The sequence below is a fragment of the Geotrypetes seraphini genome, chromosome 12 (genome assembly GCF_902459505.1).
Source record: "Geotrypetes seraphini chromosome 12, aGeoSer1.1, whole genome shotgun sequence".
In the NCBI taxonomy this organism is placed as follows: domain Eukaryota; kingdom Metazoa; phylum Chordata; class Amphibia; order Gymnophiona; family Dermophiidae; genus Geotrypetes; species Geotrypetes seraphini.
In genome coordinates this window covers 37,084,080-37,099,219 of record NC_047095.1, presented here as the reverse complement: position 1 = coordinate 37,099,219, position 15,140 = coordinate 37,084,080, and the positions used below count along the sequence as shown (strand labels likewise).

At 42.1% G+C, this 15,140-nt stretch overlaps 1 protein-coding gene across 3 annotated transcripts in view; it reads right to left on the bottom strand.

Annotated features, from left to right (window-relative positions):
* Window positions 1–15,140, bottom strand: part of FUBP1 (far upstream element binding protein 1) — a 288,549-nt gene that overhangs the window by 190,574 nt on the left and 82,835 nt on the right. For all 3 annotated transcript variants that reach the window (XM_033916010.1, XM_033916009.1, XM_033916011.1), the window contains one exon: window positions 8,102–8,159. In XM_033916010.1, the coding sequence (XP_033771901.1) occupies window positions 8,102–8,159 (58 nt within the window). The remainder of the gene's footprint in view (window positions 1–8,101; window positions 8,160–15,140) is intronic.

The following is a 15,140-nucleotide window of genomic DNA, read 5'->3' as shown; positions in this document are numbered from 1 at the left end:
TCTGTAATTGTTGACAAGGCTTACAGCTGAGGCACCATTAAAATAAAAATTGGGGGAGGTGGGGGAAATTGGGGGGGAGACTCGACCAGTTGAGTGTGGCACCCCTGAAATCGGATGGACCCCCGAAAGGGTCCTCCCAGCTCAATCCGGCACCACAAACAGGGACAAGAAGGTCAATTTAAACAAAAATCCAACAGCCCTACACTAAACCAGAGAAAGACTGCACAGGCTTACCACCTCCACCTACTGGAGACTGAGAACAGACTGATTGTATTTGGGATTGCACGGCCCAATTTATACTACAGCTGAAAGTTTGTGTTTCAGTCTCCACCTGCTGGTCGGGGTGCATTATAACCTCATTTCTGTGCCGGTCTGGAGGGATTAATTTAAAAATTTATATACCTCATTATCTATAGGGTTTATATAGCCACAGTCATAAATAATGGACAGTACTTACAAATTATACAAAAAACACTTTGCTATAAGAATCAACTCAATCTAATAAAACATCAGCAAGTACTTATATTACATAAAGTCTCAACATAAGAAGGCGTTTACTAACAATTGCATTTTCAACATTTTCTTAAAACCTAATCTAACAGTGCATAGTCGCAGAACTCCTGGCAAAGCATTCCAAAGCTTTGCACCCCCCGACCGACAACATAGCCTTGCCAATCCTGGAATGAGAAAATGTCATCCTACCACCCAAACATAATTTCATACTGTTTTCCAATCTCAAACTCCAACTGGGCTGGCAGATTTTTTTTTAAAAACCTGCAGATAGGAGATTCATGGTACAATATCTGATGCATTATTGACAAAATTTTAAGTTTTAGAACCGGTGTTATATTGGTTCATTCTGGGGATACCCATGATCAACCTTGCTGCAGAGTTAATCAACACCTGCAACGCCCTCATCTTCACCTTTGCAACTCCAAGGTAAATGCATTGCAATAATCTACCCTGCTCAATATCAACGCCTGTACCACACTATGCAAATCGTAATTTGTTAACATTGGGTTTAGTCTGTATAACATTTGCAACTGCATATATCCTACTTGGTTTTCAACATTTGTTTTTCCATAGTCAAACAACTGTCCAAACATACTCCTAACACATATCTCCTTTTTAACTGCTAATCGCTCCCCCATCACAGTTATCTCAAAACTATCCCGCTGATTTTTCATAATCACTGTAGTCTTATCCACATTTAATTTCAAATCATGCTCCTCCATCCATTCCATATGTCCTTGTAAATATAACTCAGCCATCGCAAACTAGGGAAGAAAACAAAATGTCATTGGCATATAACCAATACTGCACCCCCCCCAACTGTTGAAACATTGTCCCCAATGTAAACATGTATATATTAAAAGGGATGGCTGTAAGTGTCAAACTCTGAGGTACACCCCTCAAAATCAACCACCCTAAAGACATCCACTCCACTTCTGACTCTGAATGATCTACTTTCTAAATAGGAGGTAAACTATTGCCAAACCCCCCTCTACTATTCCTATTATTTTAGTTTCAAAAACATGTCCAAATTAACTGTATCAAACGCCCCTGTAGTCTCTCTTCTCCATATTGGATTTAGTGGACCAACTGATTTGAGAAGTCTTTCCATTGTATGCATATTCATTGTAGATATCTTGAAAACCTGATCGGCTCAGTGTGTTCCGAGGACTGTTGAGAACCACTGGCTTAGATGCTGTTGCAGAGAATTGCTATTTCCAGACAATCGGTCCAATAAACCGATTATTATGTAAAACAAGAGACTCCTTAGGGATTTTTATAGCTTTTAGTATAGGCTGAAAATCATCCTGAGCACAAGTGTTTTCCATAAGTTTTAAACTTAGTGCAGTAAAACCTTGGATTGCAAGTAACTTGGTATGCAAGTATTTTGCAAGACAAGCAAAACATTTTATTAAATTTTAACTTGATAAAGAAGCACGGTTTTGCAATACAAGTACATACAGTATACACACATCACATCATCACAACTGAGCTGATGGTTCTTCTCTTTCTGACACTGCATGAGTGTAGTAACTGTTCTAAACGAGCGATGTCTAGCAATGCAAGTACATACAGTATTCTGTATTAAAGTTTTTGGATTGTGGAACGAATCGTCTGAGTTTCCATTTTTTCTTATGGGGAAATTTGCTTTGATATACGAGTGTTTTGAATTACAAGCATGTTTTCAGAACGAATTATGCTCGTAAATCAAGGTTTTACAGTATTTTACTTTATCAAAAACTTGGGATAAGAAGCATCTTCTTGGCTTCTGAGGTTAGTGATAGCTGGAAGAATAGCAATAGTGGAATCTTGGTGAAACTGAGGGTCTCCTAATCAGGATGCTTAAATGTGGTATACAAATTTGAACAATAATAATTATCTTCATCACAAATGGGTCACTGGTGGCAAACAGGCATCCAAAGAAGAAAATTCTCAGCAGATACAGATGCATCAAAAAAACCTGTGTTAATGTTCTAAGTGCTAGAAACCAAGTTAGCACCCAAAGCTAAAAGCAATGCTGAACTCTCCTTTAACAACTTTTGTAAGAGCAGCTGTATGGCTGCATTTTAATTACCACCAGCATTTGAAGCAATAATTTTCTGGTTGGAGAAACAAACCCAGGAAAGAGCACAGGCATCAAAATAAAAGAAGCATCTTATTAGAGCACAGGTGTCAAACTGAAGTCCCGCGGGCCAAATCCAGCCCGCCTGGCCATTTTATGCGGCCCGCGGTGTAATACCCCCAATGTTATCTTCTGGCTGGCTCCCTCCTCACTGCCATTTTGCACAAAGCCGTGGGCGGCAGCTCCTCACATGTCCCACACCTCATCCAGAAGCATTCCCTCTGATGTTGCAACATCAGAGATAAGGCTTCCGGTTCAGCTGCAGGACGCAAGAGGAGCTGCCGCCCGCAGCTTTGTGCAAACTGTGGCTCTCATCTGCTGTTTTATATTGTTATTATCAATGGCAGGTATTTTCCATTTTGTTCTCTCCCAGTATACAGCTATTTTACTATTACGCGCCTTTTTGCTTCAGTTATATGCTACTTCTTTATAAGTGCCACATGTTGCCTTTCAACTTCATTATATCTGCTGGCTCACTGTAGTTTGATTAGATAACCAGACCTCAAATACCCAAGACACTACTTAAATAATATTTTGTGTCTTTACTGGGGTGGTAAAATTCATCATTGGTCTTGGTAAAGTGACATGTGCTCTAAATTGATTTTGTAAACTTGATTTGATAGCATACAATAAATATAAAGTGCTTTTAGTGATTAAGGTGCTAAAGAAAGGAATGCATAAAAGTTAAGTGCCTTCTCCAAGAGACCACTGGGGAGAGTTGCCAGACATCTACAGCCCAATCCGCTGCTGGCACAACAGCTCACTGCCTCAAAACAGGCCCTTGGGCTTTCAGGGGCCAGGTCTAGCTTCTACTCCTGCGCTGCTCTTTATTCCTAATAGAGCCCGGCAAAGTCCATTAGAGGGATTATACCCTCCTCTGCTCACTGCCTCAAAAGAGGTTCTCAGTTTCTCGAGCCGAACCACTCCTTCACTCCTGTGCTCCTCTTCTTCCCCAACGGAGCGTGCAGGGTCAGTTAGAGGAATCGTATCCTCCACAGCTCGCTCTTGCAGCAGGAGTGCTGCGGTATAGCTCCGCCTCTTCGTCCCAGTAATACTCGCCGAGGTCCACTGGAAACAGGGTTCTCCCCTCCACAGTTCGAGTTCTCCCACATACAGCTCATGTAATCACGGCAAGGATATCTCGGGGACAGCTTTCCTGCGCTTCAATATAGCTAGCGCTCAAGTGAGGTGGCTGACTTGCTTCTCGTCAGCGTGGAGTCCAGGTGAGTTTACTCGCTAACCAGCCATTCACTTCTGTTTCCGGTCTCACGTCCCTGACCAGGATACTCCTAAAGCACAACCCAGGGGTGTCAAACTCAATCATATTAAGGGGTCGAAATCCAAAACACAGGCTAAGTCGTGGGTCAGATCCTGCCCAATCTTCACCCCAGACGCCTCCCCCATAATAGTACCAATTGTAACACCATTTTTTCCATTAATTTTAATATATACACAGCAATACAGAAAAAGTAGGCAAATGAGATGTAAAAAAGTCAACCAAAACTTTTTAAAAGGATAACCTAAAAACAATGAACAACTAAAAATATATTCTGCAATCTGTATCAACAAATGGCAAACAAGTCAATGTATAATGACTGAAGCTGTAATATGAAAAAGAAAATATGACATGTGGTATGAAAGGCACCTATACAAAAACAGAAGCATCCAAGTAAAAATGAATGCAATAGAGCAGGAAAACAACTAAAAGCATGGGACGCATATAGGCAAGCCGGGAGAAAACGAAACCAACAGTGAGCCAGCAGATATAATGAAGTTTAAAGGCAACATGTGGCACATATAAAGTAGCAAATAATAATGGCCACTTATAAAGTTCAGTCTTTATCCAGTCCAAAAGGATCGTGATCAATCATCAACACTTGCAAATCGACTGAATATCACCTTAGTGCTTGTATTCATATGATTTATAGAGAAAACGCCTCAGCCCCACCACTCCACCGCAAAAACTTACGTTTAAATCGCGGGAAGCAACGTGTGGTGCTTCATCATTGGCTGTCTTCACTATTTTGTTGTACGTGGGTAATTTTTCTAACAATCTTTTTTTATTTTATAAATTTTTATCAATAAAACTTGATTATCAAACTTCATTTCTTGTTGGTAACTCAATACATTAGATAATACTTATCTCAGCCAAGGTCTGGCTCCCTTGGTTGGCTGAGATAAGTATTATCTAATGTATTGAGTTACCAACAAGAAATGAAGTTTGATAATCAAGTTTTATTGATAAAAATTTATAAAATAAAAAAAGATTGTTAGAAAAATTACCCACGTACAACAAAATAGTGAAGACAGCCAATGATGAAGCACCACACGTTGCTTCCCGCGATTTAAACGTAAGTTTTTGCGGTGGAGTGGTGGGGCTGAGGCGTTTTCTCTATAAATCATATGAATACAAGCACTAAGGTGATATTCAGTCGATTTGCAAGTGTTGATGATTGATCACATATAAAGTAGCAGCATATAACTGAAGCAAAAGGGCGCGTAATAGTAAAACAGTTGTATACTGGGAGAGAACAAAATGGAAAATACCTGCCATTGATGAAAATGATAGGTCACAAAGATTTAACCCTCTCTGGCATGACAAAATAAATAAAGCAGCAAACCTGGCAGTGCTCTTTCACCAGAACCTAAAAGCTGGTGCCAGCTAAATGCTTCTTACAGTTGAGCCACATGAGGGATTCCATGAAAGTGTCACAGTGGGAAGACATGCCAGGGTGTGCCCATTCAGATCACACTGAATTTACTGGTCTTAAGTTGAGCACATTCTAGATAAAATATGCTCCCTCACCTAACCACTCTAACATGAGCTCACCCAAACTCAGTAGGAACCACAAACTCCCATCAGAAGCACCGCCAATCTGTCTTGCAGACCCCATGGAAAAAACCAACTCTTCTGAAATCTATTAGCTGCACAGGGAGCCTACCTCCACCCCAACAGCACCTAGCAAACTCTATATTCTGAAGCACCTGAGGGCTCACCTCTCCCAGATCCTTCACACACCTCTCAAGATCTCCAAATCAACAATTTCTCCCTAAAGGGAACTTGCAAAAATAAATCTTTACCTACAGAGTCCAACAACCAATTCCAAAGACATAGCCAATGACAAGCAAAAACAGAAGTAACAGACATTGAAGCTTCCCTAAATAAATCAAAGATATTCATGAGAAAGGCTACCCCATGGCTCTCCAGAAACAAACTGAACACAAGGCATGGATGACATAGCGACTCTCCTCCCTACACCCTGGACACCCAGTACACAAGAAGTTCTCATTTGCTTCAAAAGAATCTTTGCTTTTCTGTCCTGGGTGTCCTTAAGAGCAAAGCCCTGTGGGATGATAGTCTTCTGGACTGTAGTGGTTACTAAGATGTCCATTCTAAGAGCTTAAAGAAAAGATCTATTTTTTCCAGGGAGAAGGATAATATACAGTACACATACTCTGCTTCTCTTATGCATCAACTCGAGAACCTCCTATTCCAAAAAGAAATCCTACTCAGGGCTCTATACAGAAGCCCAGGAAAGCATCCAAATTCCCTCCAGGATAAGATACCAATCTACCACAGTCTCACTTGCAGCCTCCAAAATACAAAAGTACAGACGTAACCTATAAAATTACAAAGTGCAATTCTTCCAGCCGAATAAAGTAGTATTCCTCACCTCCGTGAGAGGCGGGGGTGAATGGGTCACCTTCCTCTGGCAAAAAAAACCCACACCAGCAACTTCACTCACCTCCCTTTTCCTTCTGTCAGGTTTATTTCTGTGATAGAGAAGGAATAGGTCCACAAACTCTGTCCCTCAACTCCAAAGAGTATCTAAGTTTCTTGGGAAGTTAATGGTCTTTACCAAGAGGGATTCCCCAGGATCCAGAATCGCCTTGGGCTACACACAATGTGGTTCTCTCAGCATCACACCTTTTGAAAACGATTGCCAAATCCTGCACAAACTGAAGTGTTCAGTAACAGATTTTAGAGGATTTCAAAAAAGATATGGATGTAGGTTCAATGTGCTCCTGCCTTCTCCCCATGAGGGAGATGTGTGTCAAAAACCACATTGCCTCGTGGCAGTTTCATAGCTGGAGGAAGGCAGTCTGCAACTCTTCAACACTGCAGTAAAATGTGCCTGCTAACTGCACAAATTTCAGCAGACTTTACAATGCCGCCGCCCTCTCTGATATCCCTGCATTCACCAGACTTAAAAGAATCCTCAGCTTGAAGAAAAAAAAAATGTTTGCTGCCACTTCTTTCCTCTTCTTTGGTTCCCCCCCTCCCCAAATAAGCTTTACAGCTTAATATCCTGCAGAGAAGTTGATTTAAAATAATTTGGGGCAGGGAGGGAATATCTTTCACCAGACAGCACCAATCAGATCCACCAGGTCCTGCTCAACCAAAGTGTGCAGACCACAGAAACCTACAAATCAAAGAATCCATCCAGAAATCCTGCAGCACCAATCCAAAACATGTCACCACCTGCTAGAAACAGATAATACTGGCAAGTTCAAGGGCTGAACCACATATGTTAGTGATATAGGAAAACTTGTACTCTGCTTCAGTCTTCTGTCATGATAAACTTACATCTATGGGCTGGTCTAGCAAGATGAATAAAGTTTTCAGTAACACATACTGCATAATTAAGTATTAGCAAGACAGGACATGCATTTTCGGTAAATGGATCATGGTAAATCAAAGCACACTGTCAATGCTATTCTTGTTTAATATGAGTTTGAATACACAGCTTGTTTTTGTAAACAGTTCTCTATCACTTCATGATAAATGTAAACAAAAACTAAGAGGTGAAATACAGGCAATCCCCAGGTTAAGAACAAGTTACGTTTTTAAAACTGTTCTTAAGTCAGATTTGTATGTAACTCAGAATTTGTAAGTTTTAAAATTCTTGCTGCTTACTTCTGCTCCCAGTTGACAAAAAGGTCAACTGTCCCTACCAGTGTTCTCTCCAAGGTACAGCATGCACAAACACACACTGCTCTTAATGTGGCCATGCATCAGTCCTGAATGTACTACAGGAGAAGTGTAGGAGTGTATGCCCCACCTGAAATACCACTCCATCAAATCAAATGAAACCGCAACCACATTCTTAAGTACAAGTTGTACTTAAGTCAGTAGTCTAACTCAGGGACTACCTGTATTTCAAATGAACAATCTGACTTATCCCTTCCTACTTCTGGCAAATACAAAAAAAAAAAATATTTACCTCTCTGGTACACTAAGACACCCTTTCTCCAATAAAAGCCAGTATTACAGAAGATTACTTCAAATATTTGTTATTAACTTTAAGAAATATGCTTCCCAACTTTTATCAAATTACAAAATATAAATTGACTTGGTTTTCTTTCAAATTATTCAAATACATAGCAGGAAAGGCCCCATATATGATATCTTAGTATAAAATAGGAAATGTTGGACAGAACACATTAAGATAACATTTTACTTACTGAACGGAATCAGGAGTTCCAGTTAACATGCAAGATCTATCCGGCAGGCCACCACTGTCTAAAAACAAGCGTTATAACAATACAATTCAAACACACAAGGAAGAGCAGATAATAAAATATTAAGTTCCCTTAAAACAGTTTTAGTTCTAGTACCTACTATTCCAGGATTCCTTATTGTTCATGAGTCAATAAGGGCTATCCTTTTGGGGCAATGATGACTTAGCATTACTAGAGAGTTGTGTAGCACTGGGCCCTATGCTCTGGTCTCCTGTTCTACCACATATAGCCAACCACTGGACTGGCCATCACCACACATACCAAGCTCAGGAAGTTATGACTGCAGTGAAACATAGTAGGTATTCAATATATAGTATTTATAAACCCATCCAATTTCTTGGTTTTAATGTAAAGAACTTGTCTAAGACCATAAAAAGTGATTATGTTCTTACCATGATAATATCTTTTCCAGTAGATAGATGTGTTATTCTGGACAAGCGGGTTATCTTCCTATGGCCATGAGCTATATGCAGAAGGGATCCACTCCAGATTTTTTTCTGTAACCCTCCTACTTCACTGAGAGCTCTACTGCCACCTACAGTTAGTACCCAAGCATGTAAGAATGCTATACCCTCCAAAAGGAGGTTGGGATGCACCTACAAATGGAAACTGTGGCCTGTTTGAAGACACATCAGATCTGCATACCACGGCCTACGAGGCCAATCTGGAGCCACCAGAATGGCTCTTCCCTGATGAGTTGCAATCTGGTGAAGGATTCTGCCTAACATGACCCAGGGAGGAAAGACATACTATAGGACACCTGGAGGCCATGGTGGGATCAGCGTAACGAGACCCTTGCCTTTGAGTTCGAATCTTCGACTGAAGAGCCTGTCTGCCTTTATGCTCCTTGTCGCTCCCATTAGGTCAAATTGTGAATGACCCCAGTCCGAACTATGGCCTGTAAACGTTGCCAACACCATCCACTCACCCGGATCCAAGGTCTGTCTACTGAAGTCTGCTTGAACAGGGTTCACACCTGTGACCTGCGCTGCCGATAGTGATTGGAGATGACACTCCGCCCAGCAGAAGAGCATGCAGGCTTCCAGACTTAGAGATGCACTCTTGGTGCCTCCCTGGCAATTGACATATGGCACTGCTGTAGCATTGTCAGAGAAGACTGACCGCTAGACCTTCCAGAATCTTCTGCAATTGCACAAGTCAACCGAATGGCCTACAGTCATAGCCTGTTGATTGACCATTTCTTCTGAGGGGAGTCCAACACCCCTGAATCGGGCAACTGTTGCAATGAGCTTTCTAACCGAGGAGACTGGCGTCTGTCAGCAGGACCACCTAGGAAACTATCTGAAGAGGCATACCCTTTAGAAGGACAGAGAACGAAGCCACCAAAGCGTGCCAGTTCAAGTCTCCAGTGTCCAGGGTAAACACTTCTGTAACGCATCCGTCTGGGGAGATCAGTGTGAGAGAAACATGTGTTGGAGAGCACACATATGGACTGTGGCTACCGTGGATCCCAGGAAATGAAGATAGTCCCACGCCGGTGCTGACTTTTCAAGAAAACAGGAAATCTGAAAGCAAAGTTGCTGTCTGGATGCCTCTGGAAGACAGATGTGGATAGCAGCCAAGTCAAACAAGGTTCTCAGGTACTCCAAGCACCTGCTCCACTGTGCGCCAATCCCCCGTGCAATGAGAGGGCTCCGATCAACCAGATGTGTAGGTTAAGGATGCACTCACAATCCTATTGCATGCTACCACAACCATCACTGTAATGAAGGTGCGAAGAGCTGTCGCCAGACCCAAGGGCAGAGCGGAAAAGTGATAATGTTTCAGAACTGTAGGGGTGGTTCCTTCCTCACATCTGAAGGTTAGGCCTCTCCCCGATGTCATAAAGCCTGAACAATCTTTCCAGCATGAATCATTGTTTGCAAGAAGAGAAAAGGAAGAAATCATCTTTGTTGCATTCTGGGTATGTTCACCAGAACTATGTGTTTATTCAGTCAAGGACATCTGACTATGCCTACATGCTCAGCCCGTGTGAATCTGGGGGAGGCATAAGATTCTATGTTCTTATCTAAAGAAGGCGCCTCTCTCTCAAGGCTTGTACAAGACTTTATACAGAAAAGCTATTGATCTAAGTTCTGTTTCTGGATTGGTCCCGGGAAGTCAGCTGACGAAAACTAAGGAGAATGTGTCTAATTACTAGTTTATGCTTGGATGTGAGGAAGCTCGGACCCATGCATATCTTCTTTATGCACACCTTCTAATAATTAAGACCTGATAAGTACCTCTTGTGACCTAGTTCTCGGATGAGAATGAAAACAAAGAACTGCTTTTGAAACAGATCTGGTTTATTTCACATAAGGAACTGTTGCTGACAGACTTTTACAGCTCACTTCAGTAAATAACGGACTCTTGCTGACCGGAAGAAATTCTACAACGTGCTATGCCGAGGAAAATGGATGAATTCCATCTCCCTAATCAAAGGAGGCTTGACCTGAAGGATGGTGAGAAAGGAATCATATTTTCTTATAAGCGGGGCTAAATAGATCTTTGATTGGTTTCAGGAGAGGAGATGTTAATTACTCAAGGTGATAAACTGTAATAGATTGCTGCTATAATCAGGCTTATTTTATAAGGAATTACCTAGTGTGTAAGAATTAGTTATATTTACTCATTTACTTAGCAAATATTGTATGATAATTATGAACCGAGTTTCATATATGTATTCGGATATTTTGTGAACAATAATTAGTTATTATTTGCTGCTGGCTTATGAATTATATTTTTATATCTATAATAAAAGTCTTTCATAAAGCTCTGGTCTCTGTATTCGTATAAGTAGGCAAAAATTACCAAATCCGAGAAGGTGTTTATGGATTGCTCTAGCAACTAGCTAATGCACGTGACTTGTTCATGTAGCAATAACTGTTATACTCATAAATCTACCTACAGAACATGAAATCTGAGAAACTTTGTGGTCTGGAAAAACAGGGATATGTAGATAGACCTCCATCAGATCCAAAGAGGCTATGAACTCTGAGCGCCACAAACACGAGTAACGTCCAGAATGGGTCTTCAATTGTTGAAGCCTTTTTAGCATAATAAAGCATAGAGTATCTTCCCGAGCACAAGTCTTCGGGAGGCACAGGCTCTAAGACCTGAATATCTAGCAACCTTCTCACAGTGGCTAGAAGTGTGACCACCCTTATCCAGGCACCATGCGGGAGAGATCACAAACCAATCCGTTAGAGGCTGGGTAAATTCCAGCTTCGAGCTAGAGCAAATGATGTCCAGAACCCAACGGCTGGATGAACTCTAGACCCAGGCCTGCAGAAACGTCGAGGGACTGCCCTGTATATGAAGAGGGAACTCCCTTGGACTGGCATCAGCGCTATTTCTTGATGGAAGCAGCAGCACAGCAAGTGGAGGCCTGGTTATGCCTGGATCCAGAGAACCACTGCCTGTAGCTCTGGGAGAATTTCTGCAACGTGGAATTAAACGTTGTCAAGAGTGCCTGGAACCACAAAAAAATAAGAACGCTCTAAAAGTCCACCACACACCATGAGAGCATGCAGACCTTTACCAAATAAGAAAAGCCCTGTAAAGGAAGCCTGGCAAGAGTAGCTTTAGAGGTGGAATCGCAGACCACTCCCTGATCCAGAGCATTCTACAAGCAGAAAAGGAATAAGCTAGACACCTTGCCCAGTACACATATAATGGCATAGAGGATCAGCTACATAATCTATACCGGGTAAAGTAGCTGAGGGGGTGGTTCATCTACCTCACGCTCCAAAGTGCACAGTCTGGACATACGAGCATGTGTAAGGAAGGACATCACCAAAGCAAAGCAGATTTGACTCCCAAAACTACTGCCTCAAAAAGTCACTTGAGAACTACATCCACTTGGCAGACCTACATATCCTTGAGCACCACACCTGCTTCGCTTGGGAGGTGCGCTTAGTAACTTGTGTAACCAAAGAATACACATTAGGCTAACTAATTAGCTGCTCATACTTGTGTGTCAGAAGATAAAGACATAATATGGCTCCCATTGCCTTTGAGACCCTTCAGGAGAAATACACTGGTCTGAAATCAAGATATTAATGTTCGGATGCCAGGGAAACACCAATGACAACCTTCACTCCACACAATAGCGACAGCAGCAGAAGCTGGTTGCATGTCTAAACTGAGCTCATGCAGAGACTCCAAAATGAGATCTGGTAATGCAGCGGACTTAAATAACCATGAAATCCTCTTTTGATACGTATATTCATTCACAGCAATTACAGGATTTTCATCACATCTCTCACATCCTTGCCCTGGCTAGAAGGTACATGGCGATACCGGCTTATGATGCCTTTAAATTATTTTCCAGAGCCTCAGCTATGTCAGTGGCAATGAGACATCTGGCACGGCTCAGAGTCTCCGATATGGATATCAACCTCCAGGATAGATTGGCTAACATTCCGTGCTTGGGTGATGAGCTATTTGGTGACTCTTGAAAATGCTACCCAAAAGCTCATTAACCATGAGAAACGTTGGGATGCTTTAGTCAAATCCAAGCCTAAGCCTTCAAATTCCAAGCCTTTTTCTTCCAATCAGAGGCATTTTTCTTCCAAACCTGCTGCTCCCCCTAGACCACAGCAGACGAAACAGAAGCAACAGTTTCCCCAAAAAACTCAATTTATTTATTTTTATTTATTTTTTCAATTTTCTATACCGTTCTCCCAGGGGAGCTCAGAACAGTTTATATGTATTTAATTCAGGTACTCAAGCTTTTTTCCCTGTCTGTCCCAGCAGGTTCACAATCTATCTAATGTACCTGGGGCAATGGGAGGATTAAGTGACTTGCCCAGGGTCACAAGGAGCAGTGTGGGTTTGAACCCACAACCCCAGGGTGCTGAGGCTGTAGCTTTAACCACTGCACCACAATGTCCTCTCAAGACAGCAGCACCCCAAAGGCCTGCTCAGTCTTTTTGAAGTGCTTCTCAAGAGCATAGCTGCTGTTCCTCTATCCCAGCCTCTCCCCTCAACCCATTGGAGGATGGTTTCAACTGTATTATCCTCGCTGGGAACTGATTATCACAGACCTCTGGGTTTTCAGAGTCATTCGAGAGGAATACTCTTCACTTTATCAACATTCCTCCAGATCATCCTCCAAGAGAGTCTTTATCACCATCAGCAGATGTCTCTTCTTCTTCAGAAGATAGCACTGAGAAGAAGGGATTCCAACAAAAGGGTTCCTCCTACACAGAGAAACCGGGAATTTTACCCCTGGTATTTTCTCATTTCAAAGAAAACGGAAGGTCTTTAGCCAATCTTTGACCTCAAGGGTCTCAAGTTTCCAGTGAAAGAAAAGTTTTGGATGTTATCCCTATCAACTTTTTAATCCCTCTTAGATCGCAACGACTGGCTATGGATATGAAAGAAGCCTAAACTCACATTCCAGTGCATCCAGCCTCCAGGCAATTCCTCCATTTTCAGGTGACTCATTGCCATTATCAATACAAAGTACTACCCTTTGACCTTGCATCCTCTCCTAAAGTATTCACCAAGTGACTGGTATTAGTGTCTTCAAGTCTTTCCTTACCTGGACGAATGGCTGATCAAGGACCCTACCTCACAAGGGGCGACAGTAGCAACTTGCATGACAATTCTCTTCCTTCCAACAGTTGGGTTTCAAAATCAATTTTCCCAAATCCCAACCAACTCAAACTCTAAAATTCATAGGAGCTCTGCTCGATACCATTCATCTTAGGGCGTTTCTCCCTCAGCAAAAACAAGACAATTTTTTTCAGCTTTGCACTCAGATTTATCATCTGCCACCAATCTCAGCTAGACAAATGATGGTAGTACTGGACCACATGGCCTCAATAGTGCATGTTACTCCGTTTGCGAGACTTCATCTCAGGATACCTCAATGGACTCTTGCATCTCAGTAGTCTCAAGTACTCAACCCACTCTCTCAACACATTGCAGTCACTCCTTCGTTTCAACAGTCACTGCAGTAGTGGATGAACTCTTCCAATCTGTTCAGAGGATTTTTGTTTCATACCCCTCCTCATCAGAAAGTTCTGACCATGGATTCATCCAGTTATACTTGGGGAGCTCATCTAGACAGTCTTTGCACTGTAACCGGGACTGTGGTCTACTCACCAGCACCCCTCAGTGGTTACAACAAAGAATAGCACTAGCGTGTGACCCGGACTGGAGTCACCCTGCAGGCTTGGACTGACACCAATAGGAAATCAAAAACCACAATCTTCTCAAAAGGAAATAAAGCAAAATGCTTCAGGTTTATTCTTTTCCCAAACATAAAAATCAGGAAAAACCTGAACCAAACAATCAGGTAAGTAAACCATAAATCTTCCAGCAGTCCAAAATCAAAAGAAAGAGCAATAAATAGTTCAAATTCAAAAGCAAATGCAACAATCAGTTCCAAAGAATAAAGTTCCAACTGTTTTTCTTTCCCTGAGGTTAGGCTCACCTCAGAGCTCAATGCAACCTGCTCCCAAACAGGTTATACTGTGTAGTACCAAATAAAGTTCAAGGCACTGGATTCACTATCCACAGTGCTCATAGTGAAGCCTCTGGCAGCCCTACACTAAACTGCCAGGCAAAGGAGAGTGTCACAGGTTTGCTTTCATTAGCTATACTATATAGCCTACAAAATTGCCCTCCCAGGTAACAGCAAACCTCTCCCAAATCAGACACTATCAGCTTCAAAAACAAAACAAAAGAAAAGCAAAAATTCCAAAAGGTTCAGATTTAGCACACAGTCACTTTCAATCACAGGGAGCTGAAAACTCACTCACTATTCTGCCAATTAGGGCTTGCAGCTGATGGAAAGACCAACCTCCATGGCTTCCTCACAAGGATTTACTTCCTCAGGCAGGTTGTCAAGTTCCATGGGAAGACCAGCATCAGAATAGACGTCCTCCAGCAATTCTCCGGCCTCCTGCACCTCCATAGGTGAGGCTGTATCGTCCCTGCTTGGCCCGAGGAGCCTCTCAGGGAAGAGAGG